This window comes from Xenopus tropicalis, chromosome 10 (assembly GCF_000004195.4).
Source record: "Xenopus tropicalis strain Nigerian chromosome 10, UCB_Xtro_10.0, whole genome shotgun sequence".
NCBI classification, from domain to species: Eukaryota; Metazoa; Chordata; class Amphibia; order Anura; family Pipidae; genus Xenopus; species Xenopus tropicalis.
Genome location: NC_030686.2, coordinates 35844588 through 35867277, shown reverse-complemented (window position 1 = coordinate 35867277; position 22690 = coordinate 35844588). Strand labels below are relative to the sequence as shown.

At 45.5% G+C, this 22690-nt stretch overlaps 1 protein-coding gene across 3 annotated transcripts in view; it reads right to left on the bottom strand.

Moving 5' to 3' along the window:
• ripor3 (RIPOR family member 3) overlaps positions 1-22690 on the bottom strand; it is an 87373-nt gene that overhangs the window by 3395 nt on the left and 61288 nt on the right. For 2 of the 3 annotated variants that reach the window (XM_031894640.1, XM_031894638.1), the window contains exons 9-19: positions 20842-20885; positions 18731-18856; positions 17470-17615; positions 8674-8803; positions 7676-8248; positions 6790-6932; positions 4649-4787; positions 4432-4567; positions 3626-3787; positions 1597-1755; positions 632-834 (exon numbers count right to left, since the gene is read on the bottom strand). In XM_031894640.1, coding sequence (XP_031750500.1) covers positions 632-834; positions 1597-1755; positions 3626-3787; positions 4432-4567; positions 4649-4787; positions 6790-6932; positions 7676-8248; positions 8674-8803; positions 17470-17615; positions 18731-18856; positions 20842-20885 — 1961 coding nt within the window. The remainder of the gene's footprint in view (positions 1-631; positions 835-1596; positions 1756-3625; positions 3788-4431; positions 4568-4648; positions 4788-6789; positions 6933-7675; positions 8249-8673; positions 8804-17469; positions 17616-18730; positions 18857-20841; positions 20886-22690) is intronic. The other variant, XM_031894639.1, reaches the window with a different exon arrangement.

Below are 22690 nucleotides of genomic sequence, written 5' to 3'. Positions count from 1 at the left end.
TGTGCCCTGGGTACCCCTGGAACTATAGCAGGGTGACTGTTACCCCAATGTTTCTATATATCTGTAACCTTGTTATGGGCTAAGGGGGCCCAGCCTGAAGGCCAGTTAGGGGGGGATTTGGGGTGAGTGCTTATTTGTGCCCTGGGTACCCCTGGAACTGTAGCAGGGTGACTGTTACCCCAATGTTTCTATATATCTGTAACCTTGTTATGGGCTAAGGGGGCCCAGCCTGAAGGCCAGTTAGGGGGAGATTTGGGGTGAGTGCTTATTTGTGCCCTGGGTACCCCTGGAACTATAGCAGGGTGACTGTTACCCCAATGTTTCTATATATCTGTAACCTTGTTATGAGCTAAGGGGGCCCAGCCTGAAGGCCAGTTAGGGGAGATTTGGGGTGAGTGCTTATTTGTGCCCTGGGTACCCCTGGAACTATAGCAGGGTGACTGTTACCCCAATGTTTCTATATATCTGTAACCTTGTTATGGGCTAAGGGGGCCCAGCCTGAAGGCCAGTTAGGGGGAGATTTGGGGTGAGTGCTTATTTGTGCCCTGGGTACCCCTGGTTAGGGTGAGAGTGCTTACAGGCCATCTAACCTATCAAACATTATTCTGTCAGTAATTGCTGGATTCTGTACCTTGTGTTTGAATTGCTTGTTGGTGGAAGCCCTGGAAAGGAAGTTTGCTGAGGCTTTGGACAACTTCTTGTTTTCGTCGAGTTGGAAATTGGCTAGGATTCTGAGAAGCTGTGGCAGTGGCTGAAGCCGATAGATTTGCTTGGCCTTTAATTTTTTTATCTTCTTTAGTCTTCCAGGTAACTGAAGGTCTTCAATAAGAGTCACTAAAGGAGCAAAGATACAGGGGACAGTCAGCTGCAATTTACCCAAAGGAATAAAATACCCCATATATTGTGACTTAACAAAACAGTACAGTATGGGGGTACAGCTTATTGTGTGCCCAGAACATTCCTTCTCTGTATATTTGTATTTATACATATGGGAGGGAGGTGCCATATTGTTTCCCTTAGACAGTACTGTATGAGGGTACAGCTTATTGTGTGCCCAGAACATTCCTTCTCTGTATATTTGTATTTATACATATGGGAGGGAGGTGCCATATTGTTTCCCTTAGACAGTACAGATAAAGATTGGTTCATTGTGAGGGATATTACAAAATGAATAAACAAAGAGGCAGCTCTGCGTGTGTTTCAGTAGCCCCTGTACTATCCATGTGTCGGTGTAAGGTGTGTGAGTGGGACCGGGCTGTTTCCAGGCAGACATAACAAGTAGGCGAGTAACTGCTCCCTCTTAATGAGTCTACCATGGTCTCTGCTCCTCTCAGATGTTTAACTGCACTTGGCTGATGTGCACGGAGTTGGAGCTTCTGTCTATAGAATAACCAGCAGCCTAGCTTTAATTTGACCTCTTCTATTTATTTATATTTCTATTGAAGAGGCTAAGGGCTCCCCAGGCATTCTCGCACTGTGCCATTAGCCTTACGCTCTGAATCTGACCCGCAGGAGTCTATGGCAGGGGAATGCAGGTAACAGAGGCCCAGCTGCTGTAGTAATAGACTCAGGCCATGGGCAAGTGGAATTCCATACCTTCTCTGGTAAGGGCAGCAATGTATTTCTCAAGGTCTAACACTTGATGTCTTCTCAGATACCCATACACCAGGAAAATGGAAACCACACCGTCCGATAACTCATTCGCTGGAAATACGCCCCCAAAGGTAAACATCTGCTCCAGAACTCTTCTGCATACTGAAAGGGAAACATCAGATGGAGATTTAGTGAGCTACTGGTCACAAAACAGCAGATCAGTCTTACTTTATGGCACTTAACCACAGACATGGCTCAGTGTAATTCTCCATGCCCATAAGTACAGACCTATCGTGCTGGGGACTGGGGCAAACCAGACTTTTTGTATAAATGGCTTAATGGGAGCCAATTCCTTCCCTGGAATGCATCTCGCTGTACCCGCACCCTTAAATAAACCACTATAACTCGATGGGTCCCAGATACCAGACTCCTGGGTCGGCCTTTATTTATATTCTTGTTTTCTTTAATGAGGCCAGTAAATCTTTCATTACCGCCAAACTCTGGCCACATTTTATGGAGACAATTTAGCCGAGCTGCTTGGGGAGAAGAATAAATAAATAGAAGTATCGTGCGTCCGGATTCACGTCAACATGTGGACAATGAGTCAGGGGCTGCTTAATGGGTTTAACATCCATGGGGGGTATCAGGCTTGGAAACCTGACCTTATACACACACATGCAGATTCCTGATGGCTCCTCCAGGCTACATCTAACTTCAGCGTTTAGATAGAGGAACAAAGCTCGGCCTTTGGGCGCTCCCTCCCCAGATGATTTGGTTTAGGAGATGTCAGGAAGATGATGCAGAGACAGGTATCGAACCGGTGAAACCTGATTCATAGCACATACTCGCACAGCCCGAAGGAAATCTCTCCACTCATTATCCAGACATTTACTCTCATCATTTCCTCCAAAACCTTCCACCATTTCTTATGTGTCTGTAGCCACCCCCTCCATCACTAGAATACCCTGACAATATTTAATTATTTCAGTATTTGCTTTATGTTCTCTTACTTGGCCACTGTGACAGAATTCTCTGTTATACAGATAGCTAGAATCTCAGCCATAAAGCAGGGCAGGACTGCTGCTTACAATGGGGATCAGATAGAGCATTCTGTCACAGTGGCACAGATCCTATCTGATCCCCATTGTAAGCAGCAGTCCTGCCCTGCTTTATGGCTGAGATTCTAGCTATCTGTATAACAGAGCATTCTGTCACAGTGGCACAGATCCTGTTATACAGATAGCTAGAATCTCAGCCATAAAGCAGGGCAGGACTGCTGCTTACAATGGGTATCAGATAGGATCTGTGTCACTGTGACTGAAAGTGTTAGGCACCCCCTCAGTGATTGTATTAACTTACCCTAGTGATCCCCAACCAGTGGCTCAGGGCAACATGTTGCTCCCCAACCCCTTGGGTGTTGCTCTCAGTGCCCCCAAACCAGGGAGTTATTTTTGAATTCCTGACTTGGGGGCAAGTTTTGGTTGAATAAAAACAAGATTTCCTACCAAATAAAGCCCCCTGTAAGCTGATAGTGTGCATAGAGGCTGCCTATTAGCCAATCACAGCCCTTATTTGGCTCCTCCATGAACTTTTATGGTGCTTGTGTTGCTCTCCAAGTCTTTTTAAATTTCATTGTGGCTCACGAGTAAGAAAGGTTGGGGATCCCTGTTACCCTAAACCCCTGGCCGGTGCTGCTGTTAGCAAAAAACCCACACCAGCCCGGTTACATGCAGATCCTCTTCTGTGTTCTTTCTTTGAGGGAAAAGCTGCACTTTAACAAAAAAAGTCTTTTTGACTATCGAATATGAGCGGCCCTCTGGATCGCAGTGAGAGGAGAAGAAAGGAAGAGGGTCGCTCGTCTGTATGTGCCCCGGGCTGAGTTGATTTTCTGCTACTAGGGGCACCAGCTTGGGGGTATCGGGTAAGTGAATTCAATCACCTAACATTTTGCCTCCCCCCCCCCAGTGAGCACTAGCGCCAGCTGTAAGTGTGTGCGACTTCCCTCTCATTCTCAGCCACCCGACGGATTTACCTGTTTCCAGCTGCCCTGGATATTTCCGTTTGATCCTGCCCGCAAACATTTTCTTGACGGCGCTGAGGAAGGTTTCAGATGCGCAGAACCAGGGGCAGTCCGGACTTGTGCAGCTCTTCCATAGCTTTAGGAAATGCCTGATCTTCTTGGCCTTTGGAATGACTTTGGGCAGATGGGAAAGAAAGGGGGCTTGCATTATTATAGGGAGCAGACAGAGTTGCAGATAGTCAGCCTATTCTTTGTGCCTCTGGGAAGAGAAGGCGCCATACTATTCATTACTTGTACCTGTAATACCCTGTGTCTTCCACCAGGTGGAGCTTCTAGGTTGCTAATGTGCTCTTACCATAGAACAGGGGTGTCAAACTCAATCACATAAGGGGCCGAACTCTAAAACACGGGCCAAGTTTTTTATTAAATACTTAGTAAGATACAAAGGGGTATATTTATCACAATGTGTAAAAAGTGGAGTAAGACATTACTGGTGATGTTGCTCATAGCAGCCAATAGATGCTTTGCTACTGTTGAAAGCTGATTACTGATTGGATGCCTTGGGCAACATCAGAGAGCTAACCCTGCAGAAGTACAGAGGCAGCTTATACCCGACTGTAGTAGTTAGGGGTGGCCACTGGCCCTTTATCATGATGGTATTTTCTTGCTAGAGCGAGTGGGTTCTACCCTCCTGCTTAATTCTGCACAGCCAATAGCGTTACTATACAAAATGAACTAGAGCCTATGAGTGGTGCTGCTGATTGGGAAGTGGTGCTAGCAGCATAACCACGCCTGGTGTTGCATATGTTGCTACGTACCCTCATCAGTGGAAACGTTGTCGCCAGCCTTTTGGATAAAGATAAGGGAAAGGTAGTCCAACACCTCCTTCTGCCAGCACAACTCCTCCAGCAGGTGGTTCTGTAAGATTCTGGCTGTATTGGGCCACGTCAGTTTCTGCAACATACAATTCCCTCTTATTCCCTTCCAGCCCAACACTCATGTGTGTAACTGTGTGAAACGGAAACTCTGTATTACCTTTAATAGTGCTTTGCAGACTCGCAGATGCAGTGAGAGAATCAAGTCCAGATCCTCATTTCCAGTGCTTGCCTCACTTGGGGTGGAATTGGTGTTGCACCCTATGGATGTCAGTGCTCTCTCTTGTATAGTTCCAATGCTTAACAGATAGAACATAGAAACAGTATGGCACCTCCCTCCCATATGTATAAATACAAATATACAGAGAAGGAATGTTCTGGGCACACAATAAGCTGTACCCTCATACTGTACTGTCTAAGGGAAACACTATGGCACCTCCCTCCCATATGTATAAATACAAATATACAGAGAAGGAATGTTCTGGGCACACAATAAGCTGTACCCTCATACTGTACTGTCTAAGGGAAACAATATGGCATCTCCCTCCCATATGTATAAATACAAATATACAGAGAAGGAATGTTCTGGGCACACAATAAGCTGTACCCTCATACTGTACTGTCTAAGGGAAACAATATGGCATCTCCCTCCCATATGTATAAATACAAATATACAGAGAAGGAATGTTCTGGGCACACAATAAGCTGTACCCTCATACTGTACTGTCTAAGGGAAACAATATGGCATCGCCCTCCCATATGTATAAATACAAATATACAGAGAAGGAATGTTCTGGGCACACAATAAGTTGTACCCTCATACTGTACTGTCTAAGGGAAACAATATGGCACCTCCCTCCCATATGTATAAATACAAATATACAGAGAAGGAATGTTCTGGGCACACAATAAGCTGTACCCTCATACTGTACTGTCTAAGGGAAACAATATGGCACCTCCCTCCCATATGTATAAATACAAATATACAGAGAAGGAATGCTCTGGGGCATATTTAGCATCTCACTGACTTTTTACTAGAATCCTAAACTGCTGAGATTTTATTGAGGTCCATTTTGGAACTACTGTGTCTACCGAGTACAATAAATCTGCGGTTAACTTTGCTATAATGAGAGAGCTGAATTAAGCTTTATAATACGCCTGGTATGTGTAAACTTTCCTCATTACAGACACTGATTGATGCAGTTGATACTGTGCGTGACGTACACCAATTATGCCCATCTTTATCCAATCAAATATCTCCTGCCGTACCCGTGTCACATTCCAAAAGGCACCAAGAGGTCCCAACCACTCTGCCAGGGAGACAATACTAATGAGGGAATGTCTTTAATTTAAACATGCTGATGGCTCATGTAAAAATAGTGTAACGGAACAATAGTTGTGTAATTCATAACACGTTCTACATGGGAAAGGTTCTAGTGTTTTCCCAGGCAAATATTTTCCCATCTCTAAAGCCAAAAATGCTCAATTCCCTCTTCTCATTAATAACTTGCAAAATCAGAAAACTCCTGGGTTCCAATACTAAGCATAATAGCCTCTGGGAAGGGACTGGGGCTGTGGGATAGCAGGTATAGTAGGGAGAGATGGTGCCTATAGTAGCAGTGGGGGGATAATAGCCTCTGGGAAGGGACTGGGGCTGTGGGATAGCAGGTATAGTAGGGAGAGATGGTGCCTATAGTAGCTGTGGGGGGATAATAGCCTCTGGGAAGGGACTGTGGCTGTGGGATAGCAGGTATAGTAGGGAGAGATGGTGCCTATAGTAGCAGTGGGGGGATAATAGTCTCTGGGAAGGGACTGGGGCTGTGGGATAACAGGTATAGTAGGGAGAGATGGTGCCTATAGTAGCAGTGGGGGGGATAATAGCCTCTGGGAAGGGACTGTGGCTGTGGGATAGCAGGTATAGTAGGGAGAGATGGTGCCTATAGTAGCAGTGGGGGGGATAATAGCCTCTGGGAAGGGACTGGGGCTGTGGGAGAGTAGGTACTGAGCCCATTATTAAAGGAGAAGTAATACTATATAGAGCTTCCAGCTGATCTAAGTTATGGGTCAGCAATTGTTGGTTTTATTCAGCTATAAGAGTGCTACAAATTAATTTTTCCATGGGAAAGAGTATGTTGTTGCTTTAAGAAGAAAACATTAGGAAGCTAATAAACCAGGGGCATATTCCTTTAAATCTGAAGGGACATTTTCCTGGTACCACTGTTCCAAGCAGTTCCCAAAACATCACACAGGAAATAGTGGGGATTTTTTGGATCGGCTACACAGAAATAATGTGTGCTTTACCTCTTGCTGTGAGTCCGAACGCTGCCAAACAGCGACATCTCATCAGCATGGAAGTCCGTGTTTAAGAAGTCGAAACTTTCCAAAGCCGTCTCTACCAGCAATCTGTCCATGGGAAAGTTCTGCTGGCTGGCATCTTTATCCTGCTGGGGGGACGGAAACAAGGCACTGGGACCAGGCTTATGGCTGATATTAAGGAATACGGTCATGTGTCTTAAAGTGATACTGCCCTGATTTATGATCCTACTCTACCCCTTGGCTTATACCATATGAAAGTAGTAAAGCAGAGACTATGACTTGGGTTCAACCCATAGAAAACCATTATACCTTATCCAAATGTCATCTCTATAGAACAGGGGTGGGCAAACTTTTTGGCTCAGGGGCCACATTGACTTATAGCCGGGCTGGGCTGGGCCAGTGTTACGCCCAGGGCTGCCATCAGAAATCACGGGGCCTCTCAGCTCCACCCCCCAGCTCCCCCCAGCATCTCCCCCCCCCCCCCCCAAGCAACCTGCGGCTCGTTAAGCTCCCTCCATCCTCCGGCTGCTTCTGTCCCCCCGGCTTCCCCTCTGCATGCTTTATATGGTTGCACCCAATGCATGCTGACATCACGCACGAGCCGCAACCAATCAGGACCCGGAATTCTTTTAAGGGGGCCGGAGTCGGCGGACCGGATTAAAAAGGCCAGGGGGCCATAGTTTGCTCACCTCTGCTATAGAACCCCCCCCCCCCCCAATATCTGCCAGCAGAGTAGGAAGTGAAGAGAACCAGCAGCTCCTCCTCCCTTGGGCTCTTGTATGGTATCCAGTCACGTACTGGGTCAATCGGCCTGATACTGGGCAGGGTTGTGATGTCTATGGCCCCACCATCTAGCCGCCATTAAACCTACCTTAACCTGTTCCCTGAAGTGCAAGATGGGCTGTTCAATTTCCTTTACTTTCATCCACGTTACTTTTTCCAACTTGAGCAGCTCTAGAACCTCCTCCAGCTGATGCCCAATGGAACCCCTCAGATTCCTGTTGCAATGTATTCGTTCTGCCCTGGAATCCATCGTCTCTTCTTGAAAAGAAATGCTGTTCAGGCTGTCCCCTATGGATTCTCTGCTGGTGTCAAAGTCCAGCTCCGTAGGCTTCAGGGTGTGGAGAGCCCTGTAGCTCCCTGGGGTTTCCTTCAGGATATCCAACGTGGTGTGGCTGGAAGGTGGCAGCAAACTCTCTTCCCTGAACAGTTCCTGGGAAGATAAATATGGCGGAACATCCTCACGAGAAGACACTGTACTTGTGTTGGTTTTTACATCTGATTTGTCCTCTGTGCTCCTCAGATTGTCCATGTTGGTCACCTGGTGACTCCGTTCTGCATGTCGTCTCCGAGGAACCAAAGTGCTGTTGGCAAGATAACTTAGTATGTACGGGGTCTGGATGTCCTTGTCTAGGGAGGAGAATGTGCTGTCCAGGTCATTTTGCTGCAACAATGGCAATATGTTAGTTATTTTATCACAATCTGCAATATGCTTGCTAACTACTTGTCTATCCTCTGTACTAAACACAATTCAGCAGGAACAGCCACTAAGTTTGCTCATAGCCTGTACAGAGAGATACCATAAAACTATGGCAGCATAGGGATTCCCCTGTACTAAGCACAATTCAGCAGGAACAGCCCCCTAAGTTTGCTCATAGCCTGTACAGAGAGATACCATAAAACTATGGCAGCATAGGGATTCCCCTGTACTAAGCACAATTCAGCAGGAACAGCCCCCTAAGTTTGCTCATAGCCTGTACAGAGAGATACCATAAAACTATGGCAGCATAGGGATTCCCCTGTACTGAGCACAATTCAGCAGGAACAGCTGATCAGTTTATAACAGTATTTTATATATTGGCTGCTCACCAGATAGAATTTCTCTCTGAAGCTGGGGGTGTTGGGTGGGGTCCAGTGATACAACGAGGCTTTGCGGCCGCTTGTGGAGAACTTGGTGGTTGTTCCAGGTGTTGAGAGAAGTTTGCTGGTATTAAAAGGGCTGTGGGAATAGTACAAAGAGACAGGATTAGAATGAAAGGATTAGACCACCAATCAGAACATTAAAACAATCATTGGGTTGGTTAATTGTAGCCAATGAGAACATCCACAAACAGATGAATGGCTAGTCCATCAGATCATTAGACTCATCAGTAGCAAATCACAGTGTTACAATATTGTAGTTCAGTTGCCCTTTTTAAATGGCGTCAAGGACATTCTAAGACTTGCAGGAATATAGGAGGAATATTATTCTTATAATATATATTATTATATAACCCCCCCATTGCTGGCTCTCCCCGCTGGCCCTGTTGGTGCCTCCCAGATGATAGATTTCAGGCAGTTTAGCCCAGTCCGGCACAGGCCTGACATTTCCTATCGTCGGGCTCTTTCCTCTCTTCCTCATCCTGGCCTTCCAATATACGGCTCCTCCATTACTGAACGGCAGCAGTTACAGATATACCCGACTATAGTGCCTTTATATTGGGGTACCGACCATCCTGAGCATCACAGGGTTAATAATCCAAGGAACAGTAAATAAAGGATAACCCACATCTCTCACAAAGCAAGCCTGACCCCTTTTTGAAACTAAAGTGCCTCATTCAGTTTGAACAGGGGATTGTGGGAGTTGTAGTTTGCTGCAAAGTTGCCGGTTGAAGGTCTTTGCTTTAAAATAACAACATAATCGGCCCATAAAATGACAAATTGGAAAAACCTGTTGGAGAGGCTTGTGGCAGATTAAGGCTCCTTGTGGGATTCGCTCACTGCACAAATATGTGTTCTCAGGCCTTTCTATCCCATCTCCCATCTCGCCGGCTGAGGGGGCCAATGGGACAAGCACCGGGGGCCACATATCCCGCACACCATAACATTGCTGCTCCGCCTCTACCAGCACTTATGCCTGACACAAACTACCCCAGGTGTTGTGGAACTACAACTGTAAGTCAGAATTTGCCCTTTTCATTAGTACAAATAGGGGCAATTGGTGAGGGCAAGATGGTGACAGTTACAATGTACATCAGTGCAGCCCACCCTGCATCAGTGCAAAGTTACTTTAGAGCAGCTATAGTCCCGGAGTCGAAAGCCTCCCCCATTCCCTTTTTGGGTGGGGGACAAGAGTTTTATTTAGTTACCCTGATACCACAAGGTCTATAGACAGTGGGGTGCAAAATATACCATGCTGTGTGGGGTACCAGCAAGATCTCACATGAAAAGGTCTTATCTGCTCCCAGCACTGCCTTATTTATCTTTCTCGGAGTGCTACAATGGAAATGAGCCCCCATGAATATACAATAAGGATATGTGAGCCGACTCACTGGTAACTGGGGTCTGGCCTGATGCTGGAAATGGCCGGTAAGGAGATAACTTGCACTGTCATTGGCTGAACCTTCTGCATAAGGTTTCATGCCATCATTAATGAGCTCCAGAGGATCCCGCATAGTATAACCATAGCTCTGCTCTTCCTGAGCACAGACACAGACTTAACCTGTTCTATGCTGGGCTGATACACAGAAAAAGAATTGCACCCAGCTAACTATACCTATATTCTGTCTAAGGGAAACAATATGGCACCTCCCTCCCATATGTATAAATACAAATATAAAGAGAAGGAATGTTCTGGGCACACAATAAGCTGTACCCTCATACTGTACTGTCTAAGGGAAACAATATGGCACCTCCCTCCCATATGTATAAATACAAATATACAGAGAAGGAATGTTCTGGGCACACAATAAGCTATACCCTCATACTGTACTGTCTAAGGGAAACAATATGGCACCTCCCTCCCATATGTATAAATACAAATATACGGAGAAGGAATGTTCTGGGCACACAATAAGCTGTACCCTCATACTGTACTGTCTAAGGGAAACACTATGGCACCTCCCTCCCATATGTATAAATACAAATATACAGAGAAGGAATGTTCTGGGCACACAATAAGCTGTACCCTCATACTGTACTGTCTAAGGGAAACACTATGGCACCTCCCTCCCATATGTATAAATACAAATATACAGAGAAGGAATATTCTGTGGGTATTGTTCCCCTTAGGCACAGATCATAATTATACAGAATATTTGGATCCCTGCTCTGGAACATTCCTTCAATCAGAAAAAATAGGCAACTTCTCTGGAAAGACACATTGCAAATACTTCCCACAGATGGTTCCAGTATTACTATCAGTTTGGATTAGTAAGTGCCTGCTCATTGGGCTGAGATATACCAAGTGCTTATAATTTACAGTAGGATATATTATATACACACACTCACACAGAGTATCACTCATGTATTATAAGGGATAATGTACCCCCTACTGTAAATGATAAGGATATTAGCAGTCACTGAGGGGTTCTGTGACCATATAAAGGCACAAGGCTGCAGGCTGAGTTATACAGGGAACTCTGAGTATCACTCATGTATTATAAGGGATAATGTACCCCCTACTGTAAATGATAAGGATATTAGAAGTCACTGAGGGGTTCTGTGCCCATATAAAGGCACAAGGCTGCAGGCTGAGTTATACAGGGAACTCTGAGTATCACTCATGTATTATAAGGGATAATGTACCCCCTACTGTAAATGATAAGGATATTAGAAGTCACTGAGGGGTTCTGTGCCCATATAAAGGCACAAGGCTGCAGGCTGAGTTATACAGGGAACTCTGAGTATCACTCATGTATTATATGGGAGGTATAATGCCCCCCTTACTGTTCACCTGATTGGATCTTTTATGTAAAAAGTATATTTTAGCAAAAATATATTCAGAATATTTTGATTAATATTGTAGGTCCCTTTAAAAATTGAGGGGGGGGTGCTGCCAATCGTATGAGATAAAGCATTCAGATTTATTCACACACCCTTTCCTGCTTCCCAAGGAGAGAGATCGGGAGGAGGAGGAAGCAGAGATGCGCAGATAAGACAGGAGGCCCTGACTCGGCTGCACGTGTCGGTTTTGGGAAGCAGACAGATATTTAAGAAATCTCTCGGGGACCCAGGACACATTAACATGCAGCTTCTTCCTATGGAAAACAATAGACAGGAACATCTACAGGCATTTCAGATTTATGTGTATTAAGCTGAGCCAGCATGGGGGGGGGGGGGGGGTAGATGCCCCAATTTAAGAAATGACTTAGTTTAGAGACAGACAACCAGTGGCCCTCCAGTTGCTGCTAAACTACAATCCCCTACAGATGCTACAGTTGTAGTTTAACCCCCACATGTGACTGAGCTGCACAGGATCACTGCAGTACTGCTGGCAGGGAGATGGTTCCCAATAGGCTGCTGGCTGATTGGCTAGTTGTGCTGGGCTGAATATGGAGTAAGGGGCCTCCCCAAGCCCAGCAGCGCTCCCACTTATCCTTAAACATCACCCCATAATGCCAGCCTGGGTCTGGTTGGAGATCCAAAATGGTTGGATTGTCTTGTTATGATCCATCATGACACAGAAGCTGTAAAGAACCATATTTGTGACCTGACCCATACCCCTACCTACCCGTGACCCACACAATACCCACCTTTCTTATCAGTCCCCAAAGGAAACAGAACCCAAGCGCTAGACATAAACACAAAGAATAAAACCCATAGAACTTGAGCTGTTTCCACTGCAGATACAGCCATTATTGCCCGTGCTACAATAAATCAACCCTGAGCAATCAGGCAACGAGGAAACATTTCTGATTGATCATCTAATTCTGGCCAAGATGGCTGCTTTCCGAAAAGGAAGTGTATGGGGCAACTGGAAAATGCTTCCCCATGACAAGACTCATAAATACAGCACAGTTCAGCACTTCCAAGGGTTGGACACGTCCCAGTGCGTTTTGCTGCTGAAGACAATTTGTATGTATTCTGTGTATTTTTCTATTAAGAATTAGGGTTAGGGTTGGAAACTTTCTTAAGAGGTTTTACCAATAGATGGGGACAGGTACAGAAGGGGGCAATGAAGTAAAATGGGTGGAACTTTGATGTTGTGACTGCTAGAGGGAGGGTAATGGGGCACATCTGGGAAGAAATAAACAGACTGGGGGGTTCAAGGGAGGATCAGGGGTGGGACAGGGGCTAATTTTAAGGGTATTGCAAACTAAGTGGCAACTACAGTTAGGTTGTTGGTAACACACTGGCCCGGTGGCAACCCTAGTTAGGGGAGCACTAGGCATGATAAATGCCTTTCGGCTACATCGAAGCAGCTCAAGGGTCCATCTCTGTCACTGACTTATTATCATTCACAGCACACAGACCCAAGTCCGTGCCAGATGGACTGATGCCCCAAGCATTTGGGCCCCTCCATCTCCCCCAGAGGAACTTATGTTTCTTTACAATCCCGTCTGCATTCTTCCCTTGCTTCATTCTCTTTCTGTGCTGCTATCCGATTCCGTGAGTCCCTCCGCAGGGAACGGAGCTAAATATGAATGGAAATGTCATTCTGACACTGGCAGCAAAGCCGGAGATTCACTACCGGACCTAGAAACACATCCAACAGGATCTCATACCAAAGTCTATCCGTACGGTCACACTGATTGGTCAACTGGCCTGTGCCTTTATTGGCTGCTGCTGATTGATCAGCTCTAATATTTGCCCCATCAGCCCATTATGATGGCACAATACTGGCAATGCACAATACCAGGCCATATAGGGTTCGGTCACACTGGAATTGTATAAATTACCACTTTATTTTGCCAACACAAAGCTTGCATCCAAAATTGTACTTTCCAAGTGCAGTCGTAAATGAGCCCTGTGCTTTTCCATTTCTCTATAGGTTAAACCTGCAGTGGTTTTGTTTGCCCTGCCTCACTTTAGCTTTCTTACTTCCCACCTTAATCCCTTATGGTCTGCAGCAATACAACCCCCCAGTATTTGTTTCTCTAGCTATTCGGAGCTATGCCATTACCTTTTACTGTGCCCTGCAGGTCACGCGGTGGCACAAGTAATGATTTATATTATATACACAACGTAATGAGCGTTTAGGAAGTGCCATATGGTGCTGCTCATTAGCACAGAATCCGAGAACATTCAGAGCCTAAAACACTTCACTCATTTCATTCATTCATTCATTCATCAGCTGCAGGAGTAGAATTGCTAACAGTCTGCACGTGGCTGGGCCAAGCACATAGAGTGTATGCGGCGCACTGAATGTACCAATATTGCATTGATATGTAATATAATATGGAACAGAGAGAGACTCTGTGCATGTTTGTAACAATAAGTGTGATATTAAAGTACTGTGGCCTTGCTTGTTCAGTGAATAATGCCATCCTATGTTGAGGCAAGGGCTTTGAGTGGCAGAATTTGGTTGGGTGCATTCACCCATTCACCAATTTACCCATTTACATTTACCCACTAAGGCTTCCAGGAGGGACCTCAGTACCCCAGTTCAACACTTAGGGGCATATTTATTATAGTCACTGGTGATGTGTCCCATAGCAACCAATCAGCTGTTAGATTTGGAGGGCCACCTACAAGTGGTTGCTGTGGGAACATCACCAGGGATGTTGGCTTACACACTATAATATATTTGCACCTGAGTATGATAGAAATCAAGCAGCCTTCAATCCTATGGGCCATGATCATGTGATACAGATATTCTGACACCAGAACTGAATGTGAGTGAACTGATTGGCGTTGCTGTGGAGTCCGGACTCTGTGCCAAGCCTCGGCCCAAATCCGCTGCTTGCGCTATAAACTCTTTCAGCAAAGACCGTATTCTAAAGGTTCTGATTCCCGCACAGCTGTGACCCGAGCGCCTGAAGCTGCTGAAATTCCCATTTGTAAACAAGTGATGCTGTGGAACAAATATTCCCATGGAAAATGAGATCCTCGCTTTGTGGCGGCAGTTACGGCCGAAGAGGCTGCGAGATGTGAGCCTGATGGATGGTTTCCTTGGCTGGATCAGGTTATGGAACAGACGTACAGTATGCAAGATCGCGTCCAATCTTTCCATCTCTATCCGTCTTCTTGATCGATGAAGGACGCAGAAGAATATAACAAATGACGGAATTTTTTTTCACGTTAATATATGAATTCTGTGTCCTGTGCCTTAATAAAGCTTTAAAGGGTTACTAACGGGCCTGACAAAAAGCTTTATCGTGCTGCTGTATGTAACTGGTGGATCAGCGGCCCTACGCTAGTAAAGTATTGCAACATATTTAAATGAATAAGCCCAACTGGTGCACTGGTGATAGGTGCAACTATTGTGGTGCAACTAGTACATGCTTGGCATTTGTAACATCAGTGGTTTAGTCCCTCCTCCCCTCCCATACTTTTTGAGCGAACAGATTCCAGCTCTTTAACAAATTTAGCCGGAGTTCCCCTTTACAAATTGGAAAAGTATTCACTACATAAATGTGCCATGGTTTCCCTTGTATTATTATTTGCACAGGAGGCAGTGTGACGACTATTCCCACTGCCGGGAAGGATTGAGCCGTATTTCATATGTCATTCAACACCCGCCCCGCACACCCCGCAGAGAAGAGCTGCAGCCCCCCTGCAGTAGAAATAAAATAGTGAAAACTCGCAGCAACTTTTCTGAGAACGTGGCGGGGCGCTTTACCATACGGCCGGCGGGGGAGATGGGCCCACTATCAGGAAATGCAATAATATTGTCACATGAAATATAGTTGGGCAATAAATTCTTTTAGAAGGGACCCGGGGGGGGGGGGGGGGGGGGTTATATTCAAGTCGCTGTGATTGAATAAATATTGTAATGGGGGGTCAGTGGGGGAAAGCTCTATTTCAGACTTGCTTACTTGTTGGTGCCACCAAATGGTAGGGGCCCAGTATAAAGATCTGGCTCTAGGGCAGGGGTGGGCAAACTACGGCCCGCTGGCCCGCCGACTCTGGCCCCCTTAAAAGGATTACGGGCCCTGATTGATTGCGCCCCGTGCGTACGCGTGACGTCAGAACACACGGGGTGCAATCATATAAAAGGATGCAGCGGGGAGCCGGGGTCAGAAGCAGCCGGAGGATGGAGGGAGCCGCAGGGAGCGAGCTGCAGGTCACTTGGGGGGGAGCTGGAGGATGCTGGTGGTGGAGCTGGTGGATGCTGGGAGGGTGCTGGGGAATAGAGCTGGAGGATGCCGGGGGGAGCTGGAGGATGTTGGGGAGGATGCCGGGGGGGAGCTGGAGGATGTTGGGGAGGATGCTGGGGTGGGGAGCTGAGAGGCCCCGTGATTTCTGATGGCAGCCCTGGGCGTAACGCTGGCCTGGCCCATCTGTAAGTCAATGTGGCCCCTGAGCCAAAAAGTTTGCCCACCCCTGCTCTAGGGCCCTGTCCCTTAAGGTGCATTTGTACCATTGCAGCACATTATCAGATGTTCAGGAAGGAAATGTGATGGTTTAGTTATATACTCTGTGTCCAACAATAACTAGAGGCCGAGAGTCGGACACCCATAACAGAAAATGGGCTGTGATCCCCTTCCCCAGGAAGTGATGCATCTGTGGTGCACAGTAGACTTCCTTTGCTCTCTCCCTGGGGCTTAGTGGGGTCTCACAAAGATCTAGCAATGCCACCCAGCTTGCACCCCACTAAAGACACCTCCGACCTAAAGGGAAGTAAAAATAAAAATACCTTTCCCAAACCTTCTTTTTTTTTTTACGTTTTTCTTTGGCAGCTGTAGAAATTTGTAGAATTTCCAAGACATCTGGAATTCTATTGCTATTTATTTTCTTGAATCAGAAATACCTATTCTATAGTTCTGTAATCCAGCGAGCAGATGCTCTATCTCCAAAGAGACTGCTGAAATCATTTTAATTACTTATTGTGCCGTTTGTTTTTCTTTCCCTAATGCGCCAAAGCAGCTGGGCCGTCCAACCTCCAATGGTCACCAGTAACAGGATGAGCCGACTGCCGATTACCTGGGGGTGATTACTGCTTACTGATCCATAGAGCTGGCTTTTGGGGGTTCAATTTGAGGTTACCAGATCACAGGAAAAATCAGCACCACTTCTAATAAATGCAAGTTACTGGGCTGCACTGATTGCATTTGAACTAAATGCCCTTCTAGTTGGATTATCTACAAGTGCCCCTGATATTGCACAGAATCTCCTAAACAGATTAAATACGTGTGTCTGAACTGATTCCACAGTAGGTCATTAAGGGTCTTGTAGGGCAAAATGAGTACCATCTGATAGCAATATTGCCCCACCCGCCATATACAGAGAGTATCAGTTGCCCTCATCAACTTCCAGAACTGATCCAATTGACTGACCAGAGGCCTAAGGTCAGACAAAAGCTGCAGCAGGCTACAGGAAATAGAGATGTGTAAGGAGCAAGCTACAGGAAATAGAGATGTGTAAGGAGCAAGCTACAGGAAATAGAGTTGTGTAAGGAGCAAGCTACAGGAAATAGAGATGTGTAAGGAGCAAGCTACAGGAAATAGAGTTGTGTAAGGAGCAAGCTACAGGAAATAGAGATGTGTAAGGAGCAGGCTACAGGAAATAGAGTTGTGTAAGGAGCAAGCTACAGGAAATAGAGATGTGTAAGGAGCAAGCTACAGGAAACAGAGATGTGTAAGGAGCAAGCTACAGGAAATAGAGATGTGTTAGGAGCAAACTACAGGAAACAGCTTGCTCCTTAGCTGATTTTATTTTCACTATATGTTTGTAAGTGTTGGGGTGTTTTTTGCCCATATTTTATTATCTTTGTACTAGAAATGCAGAGACATCTTGACTTACTTCCAGATAACTTCCAGCTGCAGCTTTATTGTCCCCAGTTCTGTAATGTCAACGATGATGATTCTTGGTCTGGTGGTGAAAAAATCGGCACTGTGACACGTCACCAACCCCACCACGATGGTTGTAAGGCCACGGAGCTCTACGACCTGCAAACACGGCAATGCCAGGGAATGATCAATATAATAAATGAGCAGAAAAGCCGTTACCTCCACTGTTATAATAGAATAGGAAAGTCATTATACAGTATACAACTCCACTCATCTCTAAGCACAATGAGGATTTATAGACCCCAAAAGCTGCTGGGTCAGAAACTCAAAACCCTGTTTAAATGAGGCCTTTTGGTGGGTCATCAAGTTAACGGAGCAAGTTGGTGTATGATGTGCAGTATTTACACACAGCCTGCCACTGTGCATTGTGTTGGGGGGCTCTGCGCATAAGGCCGGCTATTTCCTTAGGTATACATACCTTTTTACCCTACAGACCTTTAACATTGGGGGGTATCTTGGACAGAAGCCAGAACCCATAAAAAAACCCATTTATGCTCCATATGTTTACAGACATCTGGATAAGGAGGGGCTGTATATCTGTTTCACTGCTGCATGGCCGAGGCCTGCAGTTTTTAAGACCAATAATAACCTTACACCCTTTTTACTACAATATTTTTTTATTGATGCAAAGATTTTGGTGGATATTCCCTTCTAAATCTAAGTATGCAGACAGTATATGCTCCAATTCTTTCAGTAGCGCTGGAGATAGCGTGCGGGTAGGGAATAAGGCTTCTGTGTTATTTACACTCACCACTGACCGCTGCCCATGTTATGAGTAATAATACAATACTGATGGGATGGAACATAATAATGTTAGAGCTTGACCAATGTTATGATAGAATAATAAGAAACAACAGCTACAATTCTCAGAAAGCTCAGAGCTTCACAGACAGATCTGGAATTATTTTCCATTTGCTTAAAGACAGATGTCATTCAGGGAGTTATATTATAAGGAATTTTGCACATTTCTTATACTTGATAGCAGAGATCTTTATAGGAAGGTATTAATGAGAGGAGCCGGGCTGCTTATTAATGTACCTTATTTATTTACTCCTATAACAGCAGTGGTATAATAGCCCCTGTGCTGTGGGATAGCATAGTGGTGCCTATAGTCAGGTGTATAGTCAGGCCAGGTACAATACATTTTTAGTTCATGTTGCAGAAAATTCATTTATTAAAGCCCCCCCCCCCCCATTTAATACATAACCCTGTACCTTGATTTCAAAGTTTTCGCAGAGGTTGGGGATAAACATCCTCTCTTCTTCATCCCACATCTGGCTGTCGTCTGTTTCAATCTTTCCTTTTAACCTCCACCTCTGCCGCCCTAACTTTATTAATACCTGAAAAGCAAAGAAAACCCTGTTTTCCTGGTAAACGCACTTGACATATTTGTGCATCACAAACCTATTTCCCTTCTTTCATCTATGCCTGGGAATTATTAGCAAGCACAGAAAGAAAGGTAATATTGGAATCTGCGCCTGTGTTACTATCCCTGGGGGTCTCCGTACGATAGTCCGTGTGTGAGCAATAACGTCATTTAAAGGGGAAGTTAACAGTTACACAAGGAGAAAACTCTAAGTCCTTTCAGACAGTACCTGGTTGGTTGGAATCAATCCAATCTGTCTTTCTGTCTACTCTGCCTACCTAGCTGTCTGTCTGTCACTAGTTGTCTGCCTAATAGTTATCTCTATAGAGAGATGATTGATTGGTGTGCCATTTGCCATTACCAATAGAATATGACATAAAGCAAACTGGCAATTTCCTGTGAAATCTAGTGATTTTTTTGCCCCAGAAGCCCCCGATACCACACCATGGAACTTTCTTCTGCTGTCAATATATTAGATGTTTTTTCCTTTATGTAAAACCCTTGTGGTGGACGAAGAAAATATAATGTGGCCCAAGCACGGTTGCTCATTTCCCCATATCATCTATCAAGGCTGGACATGAATTCCCTGCCCTAACTGCCATTAATCTGCCGGCACCGCTAGCCAAGCCTTCCAGTTTGCCAAGCTTGTCACTCTCGGCTCCGAGGCCTCCCTGAATGGGTGACAGGGAACCACTGGGGAGCAGATGGAAGGTAAAACTAGTTTTATTTTCCCTTTTCTGAATATTGTAAAGTCTCCAAGTTGGTCGACATGTGAAAAGTTAAGATCTTAACTGGAGGGAACCGAGTGTCGGTTTGACACGGTGCAGAAATGACACCAATGAGAGAGAGCCGAGCAGGAACAGTACTCAATATGGGACACGCACAGCAGCAGCGCTTATCAGCGAGCAAGCAGGGAGTTTAGTAAGGAGCTGAGCCGACTTGGATTTTTACTTTTGAGTGATATTCTGAAAGCTACTGCTAGGTAGGGCAGAGAAGCATTCTTACAATACAGGTGTCAGGGAGCTGCTATCTTGCTCCCTTCCCATTGTTCTGCTGATCGGCTGCTGGGGGGAAAGGGAGGAAGGTGATATCACTCCAACTTGCAGCGCAGCAGTAAAGTGTGACTGAAGTTTATCAGAGCACAAGTCACATGGCTGCAGGCTCCTGGGAAACTAAGAATATGTCTCGCTTCATGCTGAATTTCAAAATTAAATATAGAAAATTCTGTTTACTCTTTTAAAAAGGGGTTTCAGTGCAGGATTCTGCTGGAGGAGCAGTATTAACTGATTATTGTTTTCCCGTGTCAGTATTCCTTTAAGGTTATAGAGAATTCTTGTACATGCAGAGCCGTGTTTAAGGGAAGCCTTTAGTCTCACAGCCCCCAACATCACAAGAGCATCTTGGGGGAAAATATGGATTATTCTTTCTTTTTATTTTCACATAGAATAGACAATGTTAGATGCCACCATGAGAAATCATGGGGCCCCATACCCTCTCCTCATTTGGTCACTGCGCCCCATGCCAACAAATAGAATGGGCACCAAAGAACAAATGTCTAATTCACACATGCCCCCTAATCTGCCCCTTTATACTAAACCCCACCTATGATCTACCCAACTCCTCCCACTCTCCCTTCAGCCCCTCCCCCTTTACTACACACAAATCACACACGGGGCCTCCATACCACCGAGCCCCTGACTAAAGTGCCCTCAGTCCCCCCCGATGGCAGCCCTGGATGCCAGGAACCTTTATGGCAGTTCCACAATGAGCGTTCCAGTTGGATCAGGATATAATTGAGGCATAAAGGCTTGTTGACTGTTCCCATCTTTAAGGCTTAGTCTCACTTTAAAACCCATTTCTCAAAAGTGTTGGCCAAGCAATAAAATAACGGCAGAAAATATGAAAATGAGGGATGTGTCTGACGCCAAAAGGGCTTTAAATTCCAGATGTTGGTTTTACCTCGTAATGGTCTCCAGGGCAGAGCCGCGCGTAGCCCACCAAACCTGCACAAGAACACGGAAGATTCAGACGATGACTCAATAAGAAAATATATTCCCCATTGTCTGCCCTATAAACTGCTCAATGCTAAAGGGTACAGCACAAAGTATAAACATCTGCGGCTTCTGCTAAACCACTCACCATGGCGTTTCTGTTTCAGCCCCTAAATCATCATTTAGGAGACATGGCGTAAATCAGCCTACTTGTACTCAGACTCTGCTCTCTGTTTTTCTGGGGGGAGGTTTCGGCAGTACAGTCATGCTTTATGGCAGAATTTATCTCATCGAGTCTAACTATTCTTCTACACAGAAACACCTGCAGTATGATCCATTCCTAACTCCAAATCCATTCCCTGGATCAATGTCATTTTATAGCCCTCTTTATATCACAGTTAAGATGTGGTGTCTGATTGGCCCAATTCATTGCAGAACAGTCCAGGTCCGCTTTCTAATATTTCCTGCACACAGTTTATATTTAGTTTCTCAGACTACTCCGGCTGAGAGAGTTAATAAGTCCCCCCTTCCCTGATTGTATTTACAGTGGAGGTTTCGGCGCTACCGTCAGTCTGATCCGGGTCAGCGAGATGCGTTTTCCATCAGTGTAAAACCTGTCAGTGATTTCTTCTAACGCTCTCTTATGAAACAGCCTTAATAGGGTGTCACATCACAGTGCTGTCATTGGCTGTCGTGGGGCCAAGGACAATAGGACCTTGTAGGACCCATTATTTCTACATAGTTTAACCCTTGTCCTTTTAGCTAGTTTTAAACTACAGGTCTCATCACCCCCTGAGCCCCTTTATCTATCAGTTATAAGTCTCGGTGTAACTTATCCTCCAACTCAATTTATGGCACTCTTATATTTCAGGTATCAGTGTCTGCCTAAAGGTGGCCATCCATGCACAGATTTAAAGGAGAAGTAAAATCATTTTTTACTGCCAATAGATTCGCTACATTAGTGCCACCTAGAAAACAATACTTATTCTGCAGAAAGCATTACCATACCTGAGTAAACAGCCCTAGATGCTCCCTCTGTTTGTTTAAGCTAGCCGCCTTTTTAGCTTGGTCTCAGTAGCTTCCTGCTGTAACTCTAGCCTTTGGTAGCTCAGATCACACATTCTGATGGCTGGCTGATACATTATATAGGTTTAAGAAGGGATGGCTTCTTAGCAAGTGAGGGAATACTGGAAGATAGCTCTCAGTACAAGTGAGGGAATACAGGGGTAGGGGGGATAGCTCTCAGTACAAGTGAGGGAATACAGGGGTAGGGGGGATAGCTCTCAGTACAAGTGAGGGAATACAGGGGTAGGGGGGATAGCTCTCAGTACAAGTGAGGGAATACAGGGGTATGGGAGATAGCTCTCAGTACAAGTGAGGGAATACAGGGGTATGGGAGATAGCTCTCAGTACAAGTGAGGGAATACAGGGGTAGGGGGATAGCTCTCAGTACAAGTGAGGGAATACAGGGGTAGGGGGGATAGCTCTCAGTACAAGTGAGGGAATACAGGGGTAGGGGAGATAGCTCTCAGTACAAGTGAGGGAATACAGGGGTAGGGGAGATAGCTCTCAGTACAAGTGAGGGAATACAGGGGTATGGGAGATAGCTCTCAGTACAAGTGAGGGAATACAGGGTTATGGGAGATAGCTCTCAGTACAAGTGAGGGAATACAGGGGTAGGGGGGATAGCTCTCAGTACAAGTGAGGGAATACAGGGGTAGGGGGGATAGCTCTCAGTACAAGTGAGGGAATACAGGGGTAGGGGAGATAGCTCTCAGTACAAGTGAGGGAATACAGGGGTAGGGGGGATAGCTCTC